The sequence below is a fragment of the Bradysia coprophila genome, unplaced genomic scaffold (assembly GCF_014529535.1).
Source record: "Bradysia coprophila strain Holo2 unplaced genomic scaffold, BU_Bcop_v1 contig_232, whole genome shotgun sequence".
Lineage (NCBI taxonomy): Eukaryota > Metazoa > Arthropoda > Insecta > Diptera > Sciaridae > Bradysia > Bradysia coprophila.
In genome coordinates, this window is record NW_023503493.1 from 10,569,088 (window position 1) to 10,596,185 (window position 27,098).

A 27,098-nucleotide genomic window follows, 5' to 3' on the forward strand; every position below is an offset into this window, starting at 1 on the left:
ATCTAACAATTATGTAAGTTAAACAGTTCGACAGAACACACGAAAAATAATTAAATTTTAACACGTTGGATTTTGATCAAACTGCTAAAGTAATTAGTTTTTAGATCGAACCTATATCTGACCCGCAATAGGGCTTTGAAATCGTGAGGTAGTGCGTGGTGCATGGAGACATATTTGTGGACATTCGAACTGTTTAACTTATACAATTGTTAAAGTTAAACGTGTGTTTAACTTAAACTTTCGATGTCGTGAAGTTCTCTTTTGTTTTGGTATATTGCTCTTGGTTTTCTTGGATAAAGTTAAACATAAGACAAGAAATCTATTTGAAGCCAACTGTTTTCATTCCACAAAACACAAAAAAAATTACTTGATATTCGTTGGCAATTTGACTTGTACCAACTTGGAACTTAGCTTATCTCATATCAGAACATGATCAGCTGAAATAGAATTGTCTATGCATTCTCTCTGTGAGGCAATTGTTACATATACTCTCTATATTCGATGAGAATGAGCAAATTAATTTCCATTTTGTAAAACTAATGTAATTTTCTCTTGCGGAAAATTTCTATAGAAATATCTGCAAAATTATAAAATATGTATTTATAACGTTTTTAGTGGATTGGACGTTCTGTTCTCTTCTACGTTATACGAAAACTTGTATTATATGGTGACTTTTTCCAAAATTAATTATTTCACGATCTAATTTTTTCAAGCCGACGAAAAGCATCGGCGGCTCGCGGCGGCTGGCTAATATTTTTGTATCGGCGGCGGCGTCAATCAGTACTCGGCTTAGCCGCGCCGCCGGCTAAATCCTCGGCGGCGCACACCTCTACCTGCGGGTAATCCGTTCAAATGCTCGTGTCAAAGCTTTTATACTGTAATGTTTTCGAAATGATTTCTTCGAAAACTACAATTATTTAGAAATGCATGAAATGAGTAGAATCGATCAAATTATAATGCTCCGACTTTATTAATTTCGTTAAGCGTCAAAAGTGACATTACAACAATGAAAAATTTGATCGAAACAGATTGTCAATGTTTCGTCACTCAGAAATGTTGAAGATAGCATTTTGAGACTCAATTTCCAAAATCCAGAGGTGTCAGAATTTTGACTACCGAGTGGTAATAGATATTTCTGCCACTCAGCATCACAAACTTTAGATGTCTCAGTTGCATAAAACGTTGTATGAATCTCAGTACGAAAGGTCCGAAGTGGTGTATTAGGCTCACGATGTGTATTATGACATACGGCCTGCGGCCTCTTACACATCTAGAGTCTAATAAAGCAAGGCTGTATACTTTGGGGAGGTCACGCAGATCGGCATTTTATTAGATACGCGGGAACACACCTTTTCCATACAAATAAATTCGCCAAAATTGAATTTGTATGGCGTGGTCAATTTTTTGTATGAAACGTGGTGTATAACCCGCGTATCTGTATCTACGTGATCTCCCCAAAGTATACAACCTTGTAATAAAGTACTTCGCCTCGATGTCATAAATAACTATTGCGTCACAAGGCCTAAAATATTTTTCATGCTCACAAATGTGCTTGATTGGTGAAATGAACTGTTTTCGGTGCAGAAGCATGTATATTACGTATCACAAATTTTTTTCAAAATTCTGCTCCTTGCCATGAAAAAAAAAACTTTCGAATCGACCCCACTCAAAAATATGCGTGCGGAAGGTACGGAAGATCAATCTTTTGACTTTGCCCCTCCTCAATGTGAAACCTTGTTGCAATGTGACCAACACAACACAATATTTCACAATCATTTTTCAAGAAAGACCTTTGTTAGGCGAACGCTAAAATTTGTGTGATTAACTCTTGATTTGTGTTCATTAAATGTTCAATGTTCAATAAATCATAAGGAATATCCCAGTGCATAGAGCGTTGTCCTTCGCTTTATACGATTGTTTGTATGTGAATCCATAAGAGTCAGTTTCAAAACCGTCCGCAGTAACTGTTTGTTCCGTCATATCTACTGATTTGGATCGAAATTTTCGAATTCAGACTTCATCGTATATTCAGCGAAAGGTGAGACTATTTCTATTGTAACAATGTTGCGAATGAAAGAAACAAAAGTCAGATTTTTTGTGCGATATTCAATGAATTCCTAGATAAAAATCCCTTCATAACCTCTAAAAGCGAAGCGCGTAACGACTGAATTTTGACCTAGACTTTTTCGATATTCAATTGCAGAGAGTTTTTCTGTGAAAATGGAAAATCCAACTAAACGAAACCTGGACATGGAAGAAGAAGAAGCCAAAGGCGACGATCAAATTTCAGCAAAACGACCAAAGACTGAAAAATGTACAATTCGAAGCAGCAATTTGGCGACTTCCTTACCACTCCTGGAGCGTGATGGACGTTCCATAACGACATTGTGCGTTGAATATCGTCTAACCGGAATAAGACTATTGCTTGATGCAATAGTCAAATATTGCGGAGATAACATAACCGCAATGGAGCTCATTTGCGATTATCCGCATGAAGAGCGGCGAAACACGACCGAATTCAAAGAGGGCATCGTTCATTTCCGCACATTTCTGCGAGACTTCCACAGCCGTTTTCCTAATTTGAGTGAATTGAAAATCGCGTACCAACAGAAGCCTGATCCGGCTGACATTAAACATTGGGATGAAATAATCAAAAACTTTCCAATGCTAAGAAGTTTCGCCATTAGACGGTGCCCGAAATTTCCGTTGGAAGATTTCTTTCGTGTGAATGGCCAGTTGGAGCGCTTAACGTTGGAAAACTCTACGGAATGGCGCATTGAACGAGATTTCCTCGAAACGATGGACGAACTGTTACCCAGTCTCAACTATTTGGATATGGAGTTCGTGAACGCTCATCGGCCCATGTATGCACAGCCATTCGGTCAGACCTATTTCAAGAATTTGCAAACACTGAAGGTGTACAGCCACAACAAAGAACATTCGAATGTTCTCCGATTTTTAAGTCCATCCGCCAACAAACTTGAAAAATTTGTTTTTCTGGTGACTGGTAATCTGGACGAAAAGGTGATGAAAATGCTATCGTACTACAAGCAGCTCAAACAATTGGAATTCAGAACATGCCTGACTAATTTACAGTTACTGGTTTTGTCTGCTCAAGTGCCCCAAATCGAAACGTTGACCATGAGTTTCACAAAGAGAGCCGTCACAGGATTGGGAATCGTCAAATTGATCGACGATTGCAAACGATTGACGAAAATTGTAATGCATCCCGAGTTTAAAGTGTACGACGATGATATAAAGGCATTGTGCAAGCCGATCAACAACAAACTGAAAGAGAACGTGTGGACAGTCGATAATGAGGATGGTTCGATTACAATCACCAAAAAAGGAGCTAAGTCTAGCGGCACCGTTGCGTCGACATCTAAAGCAAATGTTTGAATTTCGCTTTCCTTTGTTTAAAACTTGAATTTCTTTATCATTTTCTTAAAAAACGAACTACAACCGTTACGGTTCATCGACTATGATATTACATGTTAAATGTATGATTCTCTGAGCAGACGCTCTAAATAAAAACTAAAAAATTTCGACCGAAAAATTTGATTCTTTTAAGCTATTTGGTTCTACGTGGTTTTGGTATCAAGCAAGACGGTGTATAACATATTGCACTGAAGTTTCGACAACATTGGTATCACCGACTTACTGAAGAAACGATGAGTTTTCCTGATGAAACGACGACTAGTCGAGATTTCTTCATTAACCCATCGTTTCTTCAGTAAGTCGTCGGTACTAGAGAAACAGCAAATTCCTGAATTAACGTTGACTAGTCGTCGTTTCTTCAGGAAGTCTGCTTATCTGAACCTGACATGAAAGTCTGAACCTGTTTCGACCTGAGCCTTGTCTGAAATTGAGATTATTGATTTATCTTGAGTAAAAAATGGTTGACTTCTTTCAAACATTAGTGGATTGTAGGCCTATATTAGGCCGATTACACAAGATAACAAATATGTCGGACCATTGGTTGCACTTGCTTCAGTGGCTGTATTAATAAAAATACTTCTTTGTCTAGCGATGATTATGCGCAGCAACAATGCTGGCCGTCGACGGTTCGCTACAATCCCTACGATCCGTTGTTACTAATCACAGCACTGCTTCTAGCACGAACATAGAAAATATTCCGAGGCTGATGAAATCACAGAAGGCACTGCGTTTCGGTTGTACAGATAGATGACTTGTATTCGTTGTATGAGTTAAAACATGCAATAGGTTTCTTCCATCGTACGGTAAAAACGAATTTTGACAGGCCGAAAACAACCGACCGTCATCCACAGAAGCAAACATAACCGCAACTTAAACAAATATGTTCGTCAAAAATTCAAAGTGAGGTTGTGTTGGCCTATCTGTGGATGACGATTGACATTTTGAACGGCCTTGGAAGAAACCTATACAAACAACCCTAAGCGGTAGCTCGTGACACTAGACAGTGTATCGAATTTTTGCACTGTAAAAATAGCTGTCATTTGAAGTTTTGCTTGAAGTGCGTTGGCCTTTTCTTGTTAAGTGCCAGGCCAATTTATAGGATGTCGCATCTCATCTTTTGTAAATTTCGATTTTGAGTTCTTTTTTAACAGGCGAGTTTTGATGGTGATTTTTATCGAATGGTGTTTGGTGATTGGCTGGGTAGGAGTGGTATTTATCCTGAGACATTGGGATATCATCATGGTGTAATTACATGTACCCCCAAGTGGGGGTAACAAAATTTCCCACGGTCACTGGAACTAATTTACATACAAATGTAAAAAATTAACCTTTACTTAAAAATGAACGTCAACAACTGTCCTGTCGGCTACTATGTTTTACATGTGTAATGTACGAATCTGAGCAGAAAATCGAAATAAAAATTTTAAATTTTCAACTCGCCTTACCTTGAAAATTTCGAAATGAAGTGCTATGAACTAATCGACCAACGTTAAATACCTTCATATCTCCGCTTTGGCTTGGTAGATAAATAACTATTTTATATCCCCACACCACTGGTTGAACCTGTTGAATGTAAAATCCGGTCATACCACTCATCTGTCATTGGAAAATAAAAAATTGCTGAGGCACACGCAACTAATATGTTACCTCGACGTATACCAGTATACCTCGATGTAGAAATTTTACAGCAGGCGTAAACATTTGACCTTCTTCGAATGCACCTCCCGCTATAACACGACTCTAAATATTATCATTCTGATTTGTGTACACGAAGCGAATTACATTTCAATATGAAGAAAATATCCATTTTCCTTTCGGTTAGGTATATCTCGATGTATACGCCAACCAGTCTAAGTTCTATTACAAGCTATGAGCTTAAAGCAAAATTAAGACCATGACTGGAATATTGATCGTACGTTCGACACTAAATTACGACGGAAAGGAAAAGAAAGGAAAAAAAAACTTTGATTCCTTTTCCGTTTCTTTTTTTTTCCTCTTATTTTTTGTAGATTTGAATTTAAATTGTACAACAAAATGCTGAATGAATTCGAAATTCGAATGATAAAATACCCCCAGTTTTCTATACAACTTTTTTTTTTGGTTTCGTTTTTGGGATACACATTTGCATGGAGTGTTGTGCGAGTAGAAATAATGCTTGGGAGAACCGTATCAAATCCATACAAATTCAATTTGGCGTGTTATTTTGTTTGATGTGATACCACGGAGTTGATTTTCTGATTTGTTCTGATTGGATATACCATGCACAGATCCAGTGACTCGGTAGCTACGATAGCTCAATATTTTCGGTTTTAGACGACATATAAATCAATGTACTCGTAAGCCAAATCCAGAGCGAGGCTTTGGAAATTCTTTTTGTTTCGTTTTTAACGAGATAATTACATTTGAGAATTACGAATAAAAATGAAAAAAAAAAATTAAACCGAGGAAAATCTTGGAATATTTTCAGATCAAACAAACAATTGAAATTAATTTTTAGAAAGATTTAATTCGAAACCATTTGGACAGATTAAAGATGGCACGTCTTTTATCGTACATTTATTAACTTTTGACGATAGACGTGGAGACAACTACTGTTACGTACTACTTTTGTTTTCCCTGTGGTCGAAAAAAGTCTGGTTTTCATGCGTAACAACGACAAAAATAATGACAAGCTCTGGGTGATATGTTCCTTTATATAGTAAAATGCATGTCAAGTTCAGTTCAGCATGACAAGCCGATGGCCTTGGTTAAGTTCGATTTCGGTAATGCTTTCAATATGTTGTTTAGGAAGTTCATGCTAGGTGAGGTTAGAGACGTTTGTCCTGAGTTGTTGGCGTTAATGCAACAGTCCTATAGACATTTTTCTTTATTTTCTTGATGAAACTCTGCTTTCAAGGAGAGGGTTTCCAAGGAGATCCTTTGCCTCCCGGTTTCTGCATAGGTATTATGAAGATGACGCATTTATTAGATGCAAGGTTGAATGGTTGGTATTTAGATGATGGTACAGTGAACGACATCTCAAATGTCTCACTGTCATTTTTTTCAGAGAATGTCATTGTGAATTTGCAATGACACAATAAAATTCTCAGAAAAATTTGACAGTGAGACATTTGAGATGTCGTTCACTGTAGTATTGGTGACGTGCTTTCTGTAGTATTGGAAGATATTAGGAAGATTTTAGAATTTTGTGATTTGTCAGGGTTGCCTTTGAATGCTAAGAAGTGTGAAGTCTTTTTTGTTAGTGCTAGTGAAGGTGAAGCGGCTCATATGTACTCTGAGATTTCGTCATTGTTACCAGGGATTAAGCGGGTTGATGAGTCTTCGTTGGAGATGTTGGGCTCGCCTGTTTTTGAGTTAGGTTTAGAAAGGATGTTTTCAACAAAAGTTCAATCTATCAAGTTGATGTGTGATCGTTTAACTTTGATGGATGTTGTTCATCCTGCTTTGTGTGTTTTTAGGAAGTCTCTCGGTAGTTGTAGGTTTAATTATTTGTTGCGTTCCTCGAAGGCGTTTTTGTTAGGTGATCGCTTGAGAGCTGTTGACGAGATTTTCCGTTCAACTCTCGAAGCCATTGCGAATGTGAAGATGTCTGATTTTTCTTGGGACCAGGCTTCTCTTCCTTTAAGCTTTGGAGGTATAGGTGTTAGGAAAGTTGAGGATATTGCGATGCCAGCTTATCTGTCGTCTGTTTATTCTACTTTAGAACTGTCGAGTGAGATATTGAGAAAGTTTAGTTTTCAGGTGATCGAAACTAGTGTTTTGGAATTAATTGAGGAAATACCTCGAGATTTTGTTCCAGAAGGTGACGAGAAGAAGAAGAAGCAAAAGAATTGGGATCTGCCGATGATTAAGAGTAAATTCGATGAGATGTTTGACTCCAGCGAACCTGTTGCTCGTGCAAGACTACTTGCATCATCAACCAAAGAATCTTCAAAGTGGTTGCAAGTAGTTCCATCGAGCCAATTGGGTTTGCTATTGGATAACAACTCTGCTAGAATTGCTGTTGGTCTTCGTTTAGGTTCTGGTTTATGCGAGGAACATAAGTGTGTTTGTGGTGGAATGGTTCAAAAGGATGGCTTACACGGCTTATCATGCAAAATGAAAATTAAAAAAATTGCTGCGCATGATGAAGTCAACAAAGTTTTTTCTCATGCATTTTCTTCAGCACGATTTCCAACCATGTTACAACCGCCAGGTATGTCTAGAGATGATGGTAAAAGACCTGATGGAATGACCCTGATTCCATGGAGTCATGGGAAATCTCTTATTTGGGATGTAACCATAAGAGATACATTGGCGCCTTCATACATTAATGAATCTAGCAAGAAACAGCGGTCGATTGCGGACAACGCAGAAAGATTTAAACACAATAATTATAAGCGTTTAAAAGAAAATTATTTGTTTACTCCTCTAGCTTTCGAGACTTTAGGCTGTATGGGACCTGAAACAAAGAAATTCATTGAGAAATTAGGAAAAATTATAAAGGCCACTTCAGGGGAACCGCGATCAATGGATTATTTATTGCAGAAAATTTCAATTGCGATACAAAGAGGCAACGCTGCGTGTATTTTGGGGACTTTGGGACCGGATAGAGTAGATGATTTTTATGTTTTGTAACCTTTGATTTTTGAAAAGATCGTTTTATTACGGGCTGCATCATTGTGAGCAGCCTTTTTTTTCGCATATATAAATAAAGAGAAATTTGCCATAAAAAAAAAGTACGTTAAAAAAATTGAAGTACAAGATTTGAATTATTTAAAATTGTTTGTATTGCTTGGCTTTGATTTGAAATCAACCGATTAAAAATACTTTGATTGATGGAAGTAATACCCCCAATAATAAAACTGTTCATATGCTTGCCGTATGTAACAGGTTAGAGGAGAAACGGGAGATTGTACTTAGTACTAGATTCTACCATACAGCGGAGTCCGACACTAAATTTTTCACTAAATTTTGCATTAATTTTGAATTATTTTTAGCATTTTGGAAGGTTAGCATTGCCGAAGTCAACCCCGGTGGGGTAATTTGGCACACGGTGCTAAAACAACGCATTTTTCAACTACGTAAACCGTGACCTCGCACCACACGATTTTTCGATACCAACATTTTGTAAAAGGAGTCATTAAGTCGATGACATGGCTAAAAAGCATTTGCAGCAATAAACTGGCGTGTGCGAGTTCACCTTTGACGTAGTTTAAAAGTGCGTTCTTTTGGCACCGTGTGTCAGATTCCCCGATGCCCGTACAACAAACAAAACTCACAAAACTATGTTGGATACGTTTCTCCTTTATAATAAATTCACGCCGTAAGTGTGTCTAAAATTTGATTTTTAAGTGAACGATTCGATGAAAAAGTGAACCGAAAAATTCATTTCAACGCTTCATTGGATGAAAATGATGCTACGTTAGAAAGACCTCCGCACTTTCCATTTTGAATTTCGACCGCACTTACGGCGTGAATTGCACAGTTCGCGACCGCAAAATTTGAAATCTTTAGATGACTCTGTTCCATAAATCGTTGTATGAATCTCAGTGTAAAGTACTTCATTATTCTCATATCTAGAGGAGCCTAATAAAGTACTTTGCACTTGATATCATTAAATAACCATTATGCCACCGCACCGAGTGACTTTTTCGGCACTTGAGTGACAATACACATCGTGTGCCTAAAAAAGCATTTTTCATCACCGATGTCCAAACAACGCAACGTTTTTCTCAATAAAGTCTCTTTAGAGTGAAAATTGGTCAAGTTCTTAATTAAAAAAAAAAAGAAACAAAATTTGCATTGAATTAATCGGATATTTCTGTCTGTGCAACATCGCTGTTCCGTACACGAGCGGAGAGTAATCCAATTTCTAGAGTACGAAATTGCATCCAGTCATTTATTTTGCATATTATCATTCTCGAACATATATCCAGATCCACACAATATTATACCACAACATCAAACCATCAACATCAAAGCAATTTGTATTTCCCAAGATTACATGTTCAATTATTGTGCACGTATCGTATAAGAATTAAGGAAACAATGTTGAATAATGAAACTTTCCCGAACAGATGGAATGTAATGTTTGGGGTAAAATTTATGTATACAATTTTGTAATAAGAGTTGCGTGCTTGTGTCTGCCCCGGCTCCTGTCGATTTAGACACTCGGAATAGTTAGAAGTTGTACACACTGGATGTTGTTGTTCAAGGGTTTAACATTTCCGTATGATTGATTCGTCTGTAGTAATATGCAGTCATATGTGGAGTGAGGATTCATACCCATCGAATAGACATTTCCATTAAATTGGAATGTTGTGGGATGCAGTTTATATCAACTGCTTTTAGAACTAAACATAATTTCTACTAAACATAATGTTTGATGTCCGGGTCTATTTCAAACGGAAACGATTGGTTTTCTGTCCACATTTTTCATTGCGTCATTCAATACCATAACTAGATTTCAGGGAGTCGGAGTGTGAGCTTCAAAAACACACGAAACCTAACAGTAAATTCGAGTGCAGCGCAAATTCACTTTGTTTTAGCACTAAGGACTTCATTATAGAATGTTTGTACTTAGTGTTGAAATACTTTTCCTCATTTCATGCCAGCCTTTTGAACACGGTGCGGTTGAACAGCTTTTTTTCGAAAAGTTCGTAAACATGGGGTTTTCTTGTTAAAAATGATTGGGGTGATCCTAAAAGTTATCTTTCTCCTAAATTTAAAATGTTTTACCCGGGCCTTCTCGAGAAAAGTTGATTTATCTTTAAAAAATGAGTCAAAAATGGCCCTTTGTGAAATGTTTTCTACTAGGAAAGCTTGTTAATGTATTTTTTTGGTTTTATAAGCACAATTATAAGAAGTAGAGACTCAAACCTTTACAACGGTACCTTACACACCATATTCGAACCTTTGATATATGATTGGAATCCCGTTTTCGACGAACTTTAAGGAAATTTCGATGGTTATGTTGGTTTTCCCGGTATTTTTTTAGCTAATAGGTCCGAGCTATTCTTTTTTCAATTGTTTCATAAAGATGACATCCATACCTTTCGATTGATACCAAACAAGGCATAAAAAGACTCGAGTAAGGGAGCCGAACCTGATTTCCTCTCGAGAAATAACGATTTTTTATGAAATAATGGAACTCGGTAAAGTGTTTTACAGCAGGAAATCTCATTAATTCAATTTTTAGGTTTCTTATTACTTTTGCAAGAGAAAGAGACTCTAACCTTTACAACAGTACTCTACACACGCTGTATAAACTTTTGGATCAGGAGGAGGATCACTTTCTTCGAGCAGTTTTAAGGGAGTTACAAACATTTCGCAACAAAAAAAGTTGGTTTTATACAAAAATTCTCTTGCAAAAGTAATAAGAAACCTAAAAAATTGAATTAATGAGATTTCCTGCTGTAAAACACTTTACCGAGTTCCATTATTTCATAAAAAATCGTTATTTCTCGAGAGGAAATCAGGTTCGGCTCCCTTACTCGAGTCTTTTTATGCCTTGTTTGGTATCAATCGAAAGGTATGGACGTCATCTTTATGAAACAATTGAAAAAAGAATAGCTCGGACCTATTAGCTAAAAAAAATACCGGGAAAACCAACATAACCATCGAAATTTCCTTAAAGTTCGTCGAAAACGGGATTCCAATCATATATCAAAGGTTCGAATATGGTGTGTAAGGTACCGTTGTAAAGGTTTGAGTCTCTACTTCTTATAATTGTGCTTATAAAACCAAAAAAATACATTAACAAGCTTTCCTAGTAGAAAACATTTCACAAAGGGCCATTTTTGACTCATTTTTTAAAGATAAATCAACTTTTCTCGAGAAGGCCCGGGTAAAACATTTTAAATTTAGGAGAAAGATAACTTTTAGGATCACCCCAATCATTTTTAACAAGAAAACCCCATGTTTACGAACTTTTCGAAAAAAAAGTTGTTCAACCGCACCGTGGAAGTAGTTGCGAAAGTTGTTGCAAAAAATATTTTCCTTTTACGAATTTTGCAACTATTTTTGCGACTACTTCAGGCGACTCCTAGCATTCTGAAGTAGTTGCAAAAGTATTCGCAAAAAACATTTTCCTTTAGCAAATTTTGCAACTTCTTTTGCAACTACTTCAGGTGGGTTTTCATGCCATCATATTCACCACATTCCATCATTTCTTTTGAAATTTTGAGGACTACACCGAACGAACTGTGGCACTTGAATTTTCACCGTAAAGTTAGGTATTTTTTTGATCCGCTGATGGGTTCCTTCAGTATTTTTATACCTTGGTTACCGTAGCGAGACTCTAGAAGTAAATTAAGAAGGATATCTCATAGGTCTCAAGAGCTGAAAAAGAGCAAAAAATTGCTCTACAGCATATTTGTAAAATTTTTCGTTTTTTTTTATGAGGCAACTATCATGTACCAAATTGTACTGAACTAGGACCCTAAGTTGACTTTATAAAACAAACGAAAAATTTTACAGAACAATTTTTTGCTCAGAATAACGGTCTTTATCGATAAAAAATATAAAAACGTCATTAAGGGGTCATTCATAAATGACGTCCGGTACTGAGGGGGGAGGGGGGGGGTCTACGATTTCGGACACTCCATACAAAATTGGGTCAAATTTGACCACTTTTGCGTGACGAGGGGGGAGGGGGGGTCTAAAACTGACCAAAAGTAGTGGACGTCATTTATGAATGACCCCTAAGCAACAATAATCTTGAAAATTTGTATGGAAAAAATCGTTTTCTTCGCAGTCGACTATGGGGAAGGATCTAAGTTGAAGACTAAGTAAAGTGGTTTCGATATCTATTTAGGTCCCAGAACTCAGATCTGAAATCATTTTATGGGTACATTTTCAAAAAACTTTATCTTCGTTGAGGACAGCCGTGGCATGGATTACTCTAATTTTATTCGTATCGTTCACCAATCCTGCACACTTTTCAAAGCCACACACTTCGAAACAATGACGAAACATACCATTAAATATCAGTAGCGTTCAGAGCCGTAATCAATTGTGCGATAAGTTTATATTTTTACGAAGAGATTCGTGCATTCAAGATTGAAAGTATTTATTTTTAGTACGTCTGTTCAAGTGGTAGATTGCTCACATTTGAAAATGTTTGTCTGGAAATTGACGGTGATATTATTGAACATTTGCATGGCAATTTGTGTTAGAAATCCAAACGAAATCAAGTATGTTGAAATGGCTACACACAGACCAACGCTTGAAGAACTTAAATCTGGTAATTTAGTTGGAATCCAATTCGGAAAACTGGCGATAATCGTTGTGCGACCTCTTTATAGTTTTAGAAAATGCTCTGAACAAAAACTTCGATTTTGTGAGCGTCGAGGTTGTGGACAGTCCCAATTTAACCGAAGAACCCTTTAAATTGGCATCTCCGGGAATCAGCGGTGATCCGCTCATTTTCGAATATGGCAATGATGATTACTTACTGCCCCTGGTCGATAGAACTAAAGTTTACGATCTAATTCCAATCGTTCGCCGAATACCCAGTTACAGCGAAAAAACATTCTTCGCCTGTGGAGCCGGTGCTGGTCCATTTGATTGGCTTCAACAAAATAGCGAAGGAATTTACAATTTAATGGTTCATCAGAACGGTTCTGTGACGAACGAAAACCATGTTGTGCGAACCATTAGTGATGGCATCGAAGTGTTGAAAGTTCCAAACAACGAAACGCGAGCGGCTCTACTCGGGAATATTTTTCTAACCGAAGGTAATGCAGGAAAAGTGCTAAAAGTCGTGTCACGTAACAGAACCGGTCCGGAAAATTTTATATCGGCCATGAGAAAAGGTCTCACCGACTATTACACTGAAGAGCAAGTGGTTGGACTGGGCGGAGCATTCGTCATGAAAACGGGCAGTGCTTTCGTTCACGTGATGGACGAATTCTCTGAAACGCCAATTCATACCACTCAAGAACTGAACAATTGGCTGACTTTCCACGAAATACAAGGGCCACTGATAGCACTCGGAGATTTCGTTTCGCAGGAAACCGATTTTAAGTTGAGATTGCAACATTTCCATTGCTATTCGAAGCACAATCACGGCGGACACTATCACTACGACACCACACGAGATATCGTCGAGTATGAGGGCTACTTCAATGTGGTGAATCGAATTATTATTGTAGATAAGAATGCGACTAGTGAGGCGACAAGCATTGCTGCATTATTCAGTATTGCTACTGTTGCCATATCAATTTTTGCGACAGCGCTATTAACACTTTAAATTTTAAAGCTCTTATCACTAAAGCCTCTAAATTTGGCAGTGTTCATGCATGCTAGGATCAGTGCTGTGCTGAAAGCAACAGTTATGCTGCCTTTTCTATTGTTTTGTCTGTTATGAATTTCGGATTACAATGGCACAAAACTGACAGTGTGTTTTTGACTCTTACTATACTGATAGCAATGCGAGTTTGACATAAAATTCTTTTGTTTTCTGGCTTTTTTCAATACACTGTTATGATCAGAGTAAGAAAACCGAAGACCAGTTAATTATAACTTCCTTGTCATTGCATTTTCACATACAATTTTTTGACACATTCCCCAAGGCAGTTATAATAACTTGTCCGAATAAATTAACTGCTCTATCTATAGTTTTTAAACGTCAAATTTGCGAAAGCTAAGCAATTCTGATGATTGAAATGTACCAATCGACCAAATCGGGTAGCTTTCGCAAGTTGGACATGTGATGTCATGCCAAAACAACGTATCGCAGTTTTTGAGTGCTTTGTCGAGCTTTCGAAAGCTTTGAGCAACAGCACATGATTTGATATATAATATGCTAGTCGCAACAAACTTCCTTTATGAGTTGGTATATAAGTTACTTTTTATTCACTAAATTATGGCACAAAGGCAAGTGGAGGAATGTACCGTAAAGCCATTGCTAAAGTTGATTCCGGCGTGATCAGATCTGAAAATCGGATTTTGAAAAAAAAATCTTTATACGAAAAAACAAACGTTTCCCACCTTCAATAATAGCCGTAACGCGTACCACAATATCTGGCTTATTAACGTCGTCCTGCGTTATCATTCTGTACAGAAGAGTGTGCAATTGACGCTCTGCAGATCCCTGAGATGTTTTATGCAATTCCTCCAGCATTTCGGGTGAGTATCCCTTCAAAAATTACGTAATGTTAAAGAAATGGAGTTTTATTATCCACATTTACAGAGGTGTGGGAGGTGTTATAGCATAAATTCATAGAACACATAAAATGTCATAGCTTGTGTTAAACATAAGCACTAGACGTATTTACGTATAAGCACTGAGGAGCATAATTTTTTCACGATGATAGGTATCTGCATGCAAAATATTTAGGGTAAGAAAGAAGAGAGAAGTGGAACATAAATGTACACACATATATTAGCATAAGAATCATAATAGTTATTTACGTAACAAATACCGAATGAAGAAATACGAGTATAGGACAATTCACGGAACTGTCACCTTTTGGGACACTTCTTTATGTAATTATGTAATTTTGTCAAGTTGGATTTTTCTTATGCCGAGAAAGTATGACAGAAGTTGACAGTTCCAGAGTATCCCAGAACTTGACGTTTGCGCGAAATGTCCTATTACGAATACCGAAATACATTCCACACAGCAAATGAACGCTACGCCTTAAAGCAATGAACGTCAACACAAGGTATGGTACTTTGTATTGAGCGAAGAACATATAAACAAACTCACCTCTTACCTCTAACAGACCATACCTGGTTTATACTTTCATTGCCTTAAGTATAGTTTCCACTTAAAAAGAGCACTCCGTTTAGCCTCCGTTTACATGACAGTTGTAAAATAGAACAAAAGAACTGTCACGCAAATGGAGTGGTAATTGAATTTATTTCAATTTTTTACTCCGTTTACGTGACAGTTCCTTTGTTCTATTTTACAACTGTCATGTAAACGGAGGCTAAACGGAGTGCTCTTTTTAAGTGGAAACTATACTTTAAAGTCTAACCCTATCATTAATTGATTATGGTAGAGTGCATATAGCGACGCTTAAGAGAACTTATTAAAAATTTTCTTTTTGTATGTACTACTGTGTCAACTTTGACAGTAGAACAATAGAAAGATTTAAAGTAGGTCTCTTTCGCGTAGCTATGTCTAGGCCAAGGTAAATATATTTACCTTGGTCTAGGCATATTTCATTCTGCGTAAATCACTGAGAATAAGCGTTTCCGGCAAGCTCACTTGATCATTCGCCTAAAAATTAAGTATGTGTGTGGCTGTGTGTCTTTCGCAATGTAACGGTGTATGTGGAAAGTAACAATGAAAGAAATTAAAATTTTCTGCATATTATTCATTCGTTTCCTCGTTCCGTAAATAACTATTCTCCGCATAAATAAATGAAAAAAAAGCTGGGAAAAAGCCCCATTTTCACCTGGAATTTATTTAACATCAGTTTCTTCGCTTCACGTTTGAGTAAATCATACAACATCAACAATTGAACGTATGGTTTAGTGGGTGGTACTTTCTTTCTGCCAGTAACAGGTTGATTGCGTCCATAAAAGTCATCGTAAACTTTACGGAACTCATCTACATTATCTTTGTCTAAAAACGCCGGCTGTTCGTATCGTTCATACAGGATGTCCTGTAATAGTCCCGAAGGAAGTTGATGTAGAAATTGTAAATCGTATTCTGTGGAAGATAAAAGCAGAAAAAGAAGGAAAAAAAATTATGTTTTCGAGCAAAAATATGGCAGATATACTTTCATGGAAACACATCCATGGGGGGAGGGCGATCTTATTAAAAATTTAAAATTATAATTCATGGAAATATGACTGTTTTGCGAAAAAGGACATTGAATTTGGAAAACTTTTGTTGAGCGCAATGCGAAACGTAGCAATTTATGATGGGGATAGGTAGGTGTAGCGTGCGAGAAAAGATATTCCTTTTGGTTGACATGCTTTTCGTCGGGAAAAGTTTATTCGAATATCCGGTGAAATCACCTCACTCTCCGCAATTCTTAATTATGTTTGATGTTTCCAAACACCGTATTCGAACGGCAGTCAAATTATTATTTTTTTCGGTCGCGTACGAATTTCAACTGGCTGTTACGTTTGTTATTTCGTCTATTTTACTCTGACAATTCGCTAATTCGCTTCCTGGAAGATTGGAGTTCGCATTTTACTCAGTAAGGCAGAAACAACGCATTTTCGTTAACGTTTCTTCGAATTTTGTACAATTTGCAAAGTTTCCGTAGCGGAAAAGGGTTCCATTTTCGAAGGTTTTTGCAAGTTCTTGGCGGATTCACGCAAAGTATTTTATAAAACACTGAGGGTAATGCAAATTCGCAAAAACACACGGAACCCAAGTTTCGGGTGAATTCGAGTTCAGCGCAAGGTTTACTACATTGTAGCACTTACGACTTCAATAGAATTTTTGATGTACGATTCTTGTTTCATAAAGAACCATACCAACATTCGTGCTGTCGTCATATTCACGATATTTCATCAATTCTAGAGAAATCGTTACGGCATAATGACTGCACTTAAATCCACCCGAAACTTGGGTTCCGTACTATTTGTCATCCGCTGAAGAATCTTCAGTGAAGATTCGCATTACCTTCAGAGTTGCTTTGATTGCAGGGCCAATCAGAATCGCGAATCGGTTCAGTCTAATTAAACAATCAGTCATAAACTTACCGGACATCTCTGACAAGCCCTTCGTCTTCATTTGCAAAAACCAATCAAAGAATTGAGTTTGCGATATGCTGAGCAATGGTAAATTACCAGTTTGCGGTTTTTGAGTCGGTCTGTGTGCTGAGTCTGGATAATCGTACAACGGACTCGACGGCTGATAGTATCCTGGATTATGGGCATGTGTTGTTTGATCCGCATACCATGGTCGTTGAGTCGTCTGTCGGGTCGATGGTATTGTTGGTTTAGTCGTATATTGATATGTTGGCCTAGCTGTCGTCGTTGACCACCATGTCGATTGTGTCGTAGGTTTCGTTGTAGCAGCAGTCGTTGTTGTTGTGTACCTTGTCGTAAGTGGAGCCACTGTTGTTGAATACCATGTCGGCCTTGTCGTAGGTCTAGTTGTTGTTGAATACCACGTCGGTCTTGTCGTAGGTCTAGTTGTTGTTGAATAAGTTGTTCGTTGCGTGGTTCTTTGTGTTGTACTTACGGTTGAAGTGAACTCTTCGGATTGAACGGGTTGCCCGACAACGGCCACGGTATATGGCGGTTCAATGGTTGTCATATACTGCGGTTCATATTGAATTAATTCAACATAATAAGCAACCGCTTGCATAACAGCTGGCAAATAACTGTTACTTAACAGAACTTCGCCCGGTTTTGCTTTAATGGTGCTTGTTGGTTGAGTTGGATCCGTGTTTTCTGGTAATCCTGGCACTGGTGGTGCATTATACATTTGTTTTTCCGTTACGCTGTGCACCTGCAAAGACACCAATCCTTGATTGCATTAACAAAGTTTATCAACAAATCTGCATAAATACGGGATCGTGTGATGCATTGAAAGTGTCAGTATGCTTAGGGAATACATATCTGTTATCTAATTACACACGTTGATGCATTTCATTTTAGTTAAATTGAAATATTATGTGGTTAACGTGAGTACTAGTGCACATATCATATGTCGAAGTATATGTATGCACAAGAGACATGCATTGCAGGTAATAATCGGTAAAGTTCAAACAAGCGTGTGAATATCGAGCGACGATGACCTTTATGTACATGCTTCTTTTCACACCAGATTATAGTTACATGCAAGCCATATTCATCTGTTCGACAAAATAAGTCCAACAAATCGAAGTGGCATTCCACTTGAGCTTCAATGCACTGCATATAGTGTTTTGTTACTGTATCCTCAGACAAGTTTAATAAACATTGTTCCTCGCTCATTTATGCATGAGGCAATTGAGGCAAGTAAGCAAGCTTCACGTATGGAAACATTATATTGCGATTTATCCTCAAGCTCGATATGACTTTCCAGATACAACGAACCATTTGTACAATAAACCAAGTATAAATATTGACAATCGTTTGTCGTGTATATGGAATGGACAGTTTATTTATGGTACAGTGCACGGTGCACTTTCCTTCACTTTGGGTATTTTGTTACCAAACGTTTACGATATCGCTCGCAAAACTCAAGGAAAGGTATGGGTTAAATCATGGGTTGGTCTGCATTGAAATGACAAAAACGGGATTGATTTGTAGTGTGAAGCCCTTTAAAGGAACTGAAGAGGTTCGATTGATTTCTAAAAATGTATGTTGGAATCGCGAGTGCAGCGAGCGCAATTTTGTTGATTCATTGATATGATTGAATAACAGGTTTCCATCACCGCGTTTCTATGGCTGCGTATGGAAGAATTAACACTTAAAGGCTCCAGCCCATCAACCAGTAAACAGATATATTGCTGCCTCTTAAATCATAATCCAATAACTAATTGTTTGAAACTTCTTTGGCGAACAGGTAATGAAAGAACTCAATCTGTAATTTATACACACTCCGGTGCGATAAACTTAACTATAATTAAACTTTTAACATGGAATTTACTGTTGCACAATTTATATCAAAACTAAGAAATTCCTCACATACCGTGCTCGCATAGCAATTTGTTCAGAAGCGTTGTATAGTACAACAGTGTACAGAAATATTATTAGTCATGAGCGTTACTTTGCATACGGAATTATTGTTAATAAAGTGTATCCCCCAATTTAGCAACATCAACCGTAGGTCAACGAACTTAGGTGTGCGCTATCAGACGTCTGAGTCAACAGGCGATTGTTAAAAATAAAACTTTTAAAAACTGAAAACGTGTTCTTAAATATTGCCAATAATATATATTGATTGGGTGCTGATTAAAATATGAGAAAAATCATTAGGAACTTTACGATGATAATTAAACGATCATTGGCTTATCGGTGGGAATGACTTGTTTACATCGTTTAGCGAGTAGGTTTAAATTTTTTCGATATTTGTATTCTCTTAATTGCCTGTTTTGCTATTTTATGTATACTATTTCTCCCAGGCTCGAAGAAGGTCGAACCGTGACTAGTGAGAACGGTTTTCACCTCCCGGCAGAGCCTGTTTTAAAGAAATCTAATTCCTAAAAATTCCCTAATTTTTTCATCGTTTTATGTAATTTCTCCAATCGACTACACAAAATGCCTTGACGAAATGGTATTTCGTTATTTTTTGTCTGATGACAATTCGGGGTAGAAGATACAAATTTTCTACACCCAAATAGTCAACTTTGTATTGGTTTTCAAACATGGTGTAACAAATTGATATTCTAGTTGCGTGGAGATAAATTGTTAATCACACCACATACACATGAAAAACGTTGTGTTCACCCCAGGGAAAATATGAAATTCCAACTCGAAAGATTCGCCACACTCGCTTCGCTCTGGTTGCAAAACTTTGCTCTTGTTGGAATTTCATATTTTCTCCCATCTTGAAGAAGTGATGTGGTCAATGTTTCCATATTTTACATAACTTTCTCAAAATGGTAGAAAATATGAAATTCCAATAAGAGCAAAGTGTGTGTGCGTGGTGTGATTAACAGTTTATCTCCACGCAACGAGAATGTCAATTTGTTACACCTTTTTTTGAAAACCGAAACAAAGTTGACAATTTGGGGGAAGAAAATGTGTATTTTCTCCCCCGAATTGTCATCAGACAAAGCATCATCATTCTCAGTGGGGAAAATCAAAGTATATAAACACGGACCCTCAGAGAAATTACTGAGGTGAATTCATTTTTGTCATGTTGCCGTCATCATATTTTCTTTCAGCTAATGTTGTTGCACCTGCTAAGTTTGTACGTTAATCATATAAAACGTTTTTTCGAGCTTACTACCAGAGAATGGTCTGCATTTAAAAACAGATAGTCTCGTTAATCTACTCAAACTCAACCTTCCATTAAAAGAAGACCCTGTACCACTAGTGTCGTTAGATCTCTTTTTGTGTGTTTACCGACCTTGGGTTTACACAATTTACATCATTTGTAACATTCATTGACAAGTAATATGCTATTTGGTTGCATGTTATGTTACAATTTTAATGACATGCAAATAACAAAGTCCGTTTTCACGGAAACTGTACGACATTATTTACTGACAGCAGTTGTAGTGAAACGATGAAACGTTCTGCAACTTCTTCGAAGATTCATCGAATATTTGTTCAAAGTAATTAAAAGTCCTGTGTGAAACAAAATTGCTTCTTTTAATTAAATTAGAGCTCTAACTGTTTGTTTCTTCAGCAGCGCACCCATTACCTTAAACACTTTCTTTTAAGAAAAGATAAACATAAACAAAATGGAAAATTTCTATCATTTCCCTCAAATGAGGTCATTTTTACATTTTCCTACGAACACGAACCGTTTTTGGTAAAACTACAATTTCATGTGAAGAAAATATGCGGAATTTCTTCTTACAACGTTTTTTTTTTCATGATCCTTTGACGGTTCTTTCTCAACTTCAAAGGAAATTATATGCAACTAACATGCCAGAGGTTTTAAAAAGATGAAATTCACAAAACTTTCCGGTTGTCGAAAGTTTGTTCGGAGTTTTGTGTTGTTCTTTATTTTTCAGAAAGTTGGTGAAGAAATAGTCGGGACAATTGAATTCTCCTTAACTGGTGATTTGTCGCCTCGTTGTTAGTGAGGATGGTTTGATGACGTGCTACGGTCACATGTTTTCCTTTCAATTTTCTGAATTCTTCATTTTTAGTAGTGTAGCTGATTGTTTTGTTTCACGAAAAAGCAATTAGAATTAGGCTGACCAGCAGAGCATTTCTGCCGTGTTAAGCTGAAACACCGCATCACATTTGTGTCTTTGATTTGAAAGAGCTCTCAAGACCTTCTCGAGCTTCTTTTGTATTCCACAAATTATGTTCAATTTTTCCAATGGAATCTAAAAGAAGTTTAAAGCTTCCGAAAGCTTTTCAAAGCACACGAACAATGCAATACAATGTTTTGGCTCAACATGGCAGACTTTTTCATTTTAACTTGAACATGTCGATCTCTTTGTTCGTTCATTTGACGAGTTACTAGTATAGGAATTTTTGAAGTGAGCGTTTCCTCACGACAATCTGTCGATTTTTGTCTCAAATTCTCTGACAACAAGAGAGTTGAGAATTTGACCTGTAGGATGGTAAGACTGTCTCCGGGTAATGTATAAAAAATACAAACGATGATATATTACCTGGAGACAAAGTTAGAGCTAAAGGTGAGATATTCAACTCTTTTTTCGTCAACTAACAATTGATTGCAATATTGTGTCCCAAAATTTCTGAAACACTTTAAGGTGTAATTATAATCACAACATACCTTTGATGTAATTGCAGCTATTCCAAAAATTATCCAAATTGCATATATTCTGGGAATCATTTTCATTATCACATCAACATCGACCATGTTCAATAAAATTGTCTTTAATGTTTGTTTCAACACTTTTCAATTAAGCACAGCAAAAACCATTCGCGCAATTCTGTCATAAATCACATAGAAATGTACCACATCACACACAAAAGAAAAATATTTTTTCTAAAAATTTCTCTCTCTACACCGATTCAATGAACCAACTAAGTAGTTCACCAAACCTCAGCGAACTAAATTCTTGAACTTCAAATCAATAACGCTTTGATATCTTTTAAGAGGTATCCGATGTTGATGACGATATTTTATTGTTGCCTCTTGCTACCATCGACACCGATATACCGGTCTTTCAGCACATACAAAAATCAATTTTACGTTATATATACATCACAAAGTTGTGTATTAAATGAATTTGAATGGAATATAAAAAAAAATAATTTTAATTTATTTATATTTCTAGTCCGGATGCTACGGGTCGAATGAGATGACAGAACTTACATCAATTTTAAGTAGCCTTTGTAATCTGAGCTAGAGAAATTATTTTAAGCGTTCACAGCACGGCAAGCGACTTCTTCTATTGATCGATATGTTTTCAATATAATCACTTTTCATATTCATTATTCATCTATTACTTCATCAGTCTCACCAATTCATCAATTGACAGAAAATGTATAGACTTTCTGTCACTTTTCTCGCTAGAAGTTAAATATTTCTTCGTTCGTTTAGAGACATCACTAACAGCCTTTTACTAATGAAAGTACAAACCAGGTAATGTCTCTCCATACAAGCTGGAGCAAATAGAGTATATTTCATTGTCTTTTACAGTTAATAAAAAGTTCTGTCTGGACCACCGACTTAAAAACGATCAAGCCTTAGCAAATTTGTAGCCTACATTTGGGAGGACAAATATTCGTTTTTTGATTATTTCTTTAAGAGGCATTGGTGCTTTGCTGAAAAGCATACATTAGGGCGATTTTTAAATACTGGATTATAGTTTACTTTTGACGATATCTTTCCATCAGAATCATTTGTGAAAAATGTACGACCGCAATTCCGACCACGAATGTGGTAGCTTTCAACAGAAAATTCATTTGGTTGTAGCAATTTAACCGGCTCTGAGAAACGTGAGCAGTTTATGAAAATTTCGTTAAACTGCTCACTTTTCTCAGAGCTGGTCAAGCGACTTTTTCAAAAAAAAAAGATTTTGGCTCACAGAAATCATCAAAAAACCAATATTTTTCCGACAAAATATATTACAAAATATTTGAAAATTGATCGTAATGTGACTTTCGAACCACGCCTCGAAGTATTCAAATATTCTCTGAAGAAAGTTAGCTGCTTAATTGATATCTCCCCTAAATGTAGACCAGACATTATGCACACAAATTCATCGTATGAGTCATTCAGTGTGTATATCATGCTTTATTTCCATTTACTTCTCACGGAGTACTTATCGAGTGGAAACCATACTTTAGAGATTTTATCGAATGGGTAACGTGCTAACGTTTATCCAAGATTCAAAATTTGGGAAGTTGCAGTGTATTTTTTGCCTGCGATGAATTAAAACACTGAATGACTCTAATGACTTAACCTAGCCTACATTTAGGCAACATACCAGTTATTTGTCTTACTTTCCTCAGAGATACTTCAAGATAGATACTACGAAAATACTTCAATGCTTGGTTTAGAAGTCATGTTAAAGCCGGTGGTATAGACTAAATTAAACTAAATCGGATCTATTGTCTACGTCTAGGCGATTGAGTCAATTTTGTATGACCGAAATTCGGCCATAGAAGCTAACAATTTCAAATTTCAAAGAATCATATTTTGTGCTCACCCAGACTATTCATACTGGTTTATATACATTTTTAATATCGAAAAAGAAAAGAAAAGAACATCTCAATATTTATACACGTACGACGACGACGGGATGAAGGAGAGCGATGAATGCATATCAATGGATTTTTATATATAACGATATGGTGGGATTAATTAGAGTTTCATCTTCGTTTTATAAAAATTATGGGCTTTAAAATGATTTTTTTTTTCTTAAGAAGTTGTCATTTATGGCAGAACGAAGAGTTCATTATCTGTGTCTCTGGAGTTTTTTGAACCTTTCAACGTAAATAAACATTCGATTATTAAAGATAAACAAAATCTTCCAAAAAAAAAATGTTTACGATTCATAAACTTTGTCTTGAACTGACTGTGCTGTGTGAATAATTTTTTTAATGTGTTTTATTTGCCGAAACCCATATAAAATCAATTAACAATATTTATCTTTTGTGTGCAAAATGATGAATCAGAAATAATTCAACGGAATTTTGAAATACTTTTATTGGTTTAAACCACAAAGATATAAACTCTTGCAAAGCTTTTTACTGGCGTCAAGATCAATGACTAAAACAATGACCTGGGATAAAATCTTAATTTTAACATACACACAAATTTAGTCAAAAACTCCAGTTCATGAGTTTGTGTAAAGCTTAAGATTTCTTTTTACTAAGCTTGTTCACCCTCTTTGTTAGCAGTTACCGATCATCAATCCGCTGCTTGTTCGCAAAATAAACGAAAATTTTTGTCGTCATCGACACTGCAGTCAACGGCATAATTTTCCTGTTTTCCAGGGCCTCTTCCTAAATTAAATTTGGAATTAAGCGCCGTTGAAGATTTCTACACTGGATGAGAGAAGGAACTTTACTTGCCACCCATACATTTTTACACGTCGAGTACTAGTAGAATTTAAATCTCATGTTCCCCTCATTTACTACGTGTCCCATTCCGATTTTTCTTCTTCTGGTAAACATCCAAAATTGACTTCCCGCCTGAGATGGGTATGGGCGCGAGATTCCTATTCTTTATTAGTAATCTCGCGCGGATCAATTTACCGTTTTTGTCTTTTACAAAGTCTTCATACAAAGTCATGGTCAACCTTTTTACGGAGTAGTTTCCACCTCAGGCACCAAATTCTGCTTCTAATGTAATGCGAGATTCCTTCTGATCATCGGTAAACTGGACATAAAAGGGGCCATTTTCATCATTTGTCTCCATTGATAAGAACTTGAACTAATTACTTCAATCAATTTATTCATTTTATTCTACGAACGTAAGCAGAAGGCTGCTGCTCTTCATATTGACTCTTTTTTTTGTCGTCGTTGTCTATAATTTACGATCACTACAACCGTTTCTAAAAGGTAAATTTAAACGGGTTTTCGAAAATAAATTCGCGTAGAAAATGTACGCAATCGCGTAATTGATGATTTAGATGAGTAAATTGTTTTAATACCCCGAATCTCTGAATACCATCCAATCGAAATCAACGTCGATAAATTGCTCGAATTCGGCATAGAGATTATCATTAATACACTTGCAGTCCAGAATGCAGTTCATAATAATTTAAAATTTAATTCTCGACTAATAGCATTTTGCATTTTTCCAATCAGATTGTGTGTTGGAAGTTCCTAAATGCACATACTCTCCGCATTTTGTATGCATTTTTTTGTGTGCTATAGGTGCACGTATATATTCACGTATGTGTTACACCCACAGTCGGAAATGAATATAGAATTTACTGTCCATTGTTACCATTGCAGTGGATATTACGAGAAAAAAAATTGCTCCCTTTGAATACACAGTGAAGTGAATTCCAACGCCAAACCTACAAAAAAAAATCGATGGAAGATTTCAACAAAACTGCAATAAACATACATATAGTGGGATAACGAACGTATCCTCTCGTTTATAATCAAACCAATCCATTTACTGAGCGAGCACTTAACGCTATCCAAACGATTGATGATATTTTTTTGTTCATTTTTCCAAGCCACATTCAGGCCAATTACACTAATAAATATATGAGTGTGTGTTGTTTAGTTCGATGAATATTTTCTAGCCAGAAAATAATAATCTTTTTTTTAAATGGATGAGAGAAGAAATTATTTATTTTTCGCGAAAATACCGATCCAGTTAATTCATGAAACAAGGTTTATTACGCGAATCAATTATTACACGGTATCGGGATGATGTCCATGCAAAAACACGCTGGATGTTTAAATTGACTGATGAATGTCTTAAACACCGAATTCTGTGCTTACGAAAAAATTGTCAAAGCAAAAATTTTACCAAAAAAATTTTGCGTCACAAGATGGCAAGGTGACAATTTAAAAAATTTAAAAAATTTGGAAAATTTAAAAACTTCTAAATTAAAAAAAAAGTTTGAGGTGATCAAAGCTTGCCAAACGAGAAACAAATTTGTTTTACTATACACACACACCCACACTTAAAGGTGTTCTTATATGGGGCTTATATGAGAACTTCGAGGAGCCGTAGCTTCCAAACGATGCCTGTTCCCTCCAAATTTTTTTTCTGAAATGTCTTAGAATGACGACTAGAATCTACTCCCAAAAGTTCAAGAAATTCTAAAGAAGACTTTAGAAGATAGGAAACACGGACGGACGGACTAACAAAGTTACGTAGGATTTTTTCATTTCGTTTAAAGTACTGTAATTGTATGGAAATGGGGCTTCTTCATCTTGTAATTTTAAGCTACAAGAACGTGTGATAGCTCGTTGAACTCGTATGGTTCCGCAGTCTACGACAATTTTTTTTAAATGTTTCTTCTTGTAATATGCTATGCTAACGCGCGCCCATGATCTACGGCAAAAAATGAGATAGTCTTCACTATAACTACGAGTATACCGACTTTGTATGTAACACAAGCAATCTTTTAAACAAAAGAAGTAATAGATTCGAACGCAAACGCATCGTATTTTTCAAATTTAGTCACGGCAGAGTAAAATCAGCCCTATATTTTCCGAATAAAATCAATTCAATTTAAGTCAGTGTTCTTACCTGGTTTCATTCTGCCGTGATTTAGTCCAGTGATTCCCGTTTTCTTAAATTTTACGTCAAAAATGTAATTCGCCATGGACTAAAAATTTTGAGTGAAAATCGGGTAGAAATCACTCAACTGATCATCTGCTTCGACAGCAACGACAAAAATGAGCGATGATATCGATTTAATGAGATCTTATAGAATAACAATCATGCTCGAACAAATGAAGTAAGAGATTTATGACACATTGTGCAATAAGAAAGTAGTAACAGATTTTACTGTTAAATCGCAGTACGTATGTTTGTCGTCAATAAAAGGTTAGTTTCTCTTTAATTAAAAAAAAAATTAAGTTCAAGAGAGCTGTTCAAGTTATCGTGTTATCAAGCGAAAGGTAAACCTCTGCCAAATATTTTCACATAGTGAACCTCTGCCATAGTGAATATTAAGATTAAGCTCTATCACAATGCTATA

The 27,098-nt window shown here is 36.4% G+C and overlaps 3 protein-coding genes across 3 annotated transcripts; 2 read left to right on the forward strand and 1 right to left on the reverse strand.

Moving 5' to 3' along the window:
* Positions 1-1,745: 1,745 nt before the first annotated feature.
* On the forward strand, positions 1,746-3,549 carry LOC119076526. The gene is made up of 2 exons (XM_037183313.1): positions 1,746-2,038; positions 2,204-3,549. Exon 2 carries the CDS (start codon positions 2,221-2,223, stop codon positions 3,397-3,399), a length of 1,179 nt encoding a protein of 392 aa, XP_037039208.1. The 5' UTR covers positions 1,746-2,038; positions 2,204-2,220; the 3' UTR covers positions 3,400-3,549.
* An 8,824-nt stretch (positions 3,550-12,373) lies between these two features.
* LOC119076532 (ester hydrolase C11orf54 homolog) lies at positions 12,374-13,778 on the forward strand. The gene is made up of 2 exons (XM_037183321.1): positions 12,374-12,664; positions 12,726-13,778. Exons 1-2 carry the CDS (start codon positions 12,538-12,540, stop codon positions 13,670-13,672), a joined length of 1,074 nt encoding a protein of 357 aa, XP_037039216.1. The 5' UTR covers positions 12,374-12,537; the 3' UTR covers positions 13,673-13,778.
* A 474-nt stretch (positions 13,779-14,252) lies between these two features.
* LOC119076521 (mucin-5AC) lies at positions 14,253-22,151 on the reverse strand. Its single transcript, XM_037183307.1, has 5 exons — positions 21,746-22,151; positions 17,092-17,845; positions 15,828-16,084; positions 14,413-14,560; positions 14,253-14,356 (listed from the first exon to the last, which is right to left on the reverse strand). The coding sequence occupies exons 1-5, from the start codon at positions 21,830-21,832 to the stop codon at positions 14,286-14,288; spliced, it is 1,317 nt and encodes a 438-aa protein (XP_037039202.1). The 5' UTR covers positions 21,833-22,151; the 3' UTR covers positions 14,253-14,285.
* Positions 22,152-27,098: the final 4,947 nt, after the last annotated feature.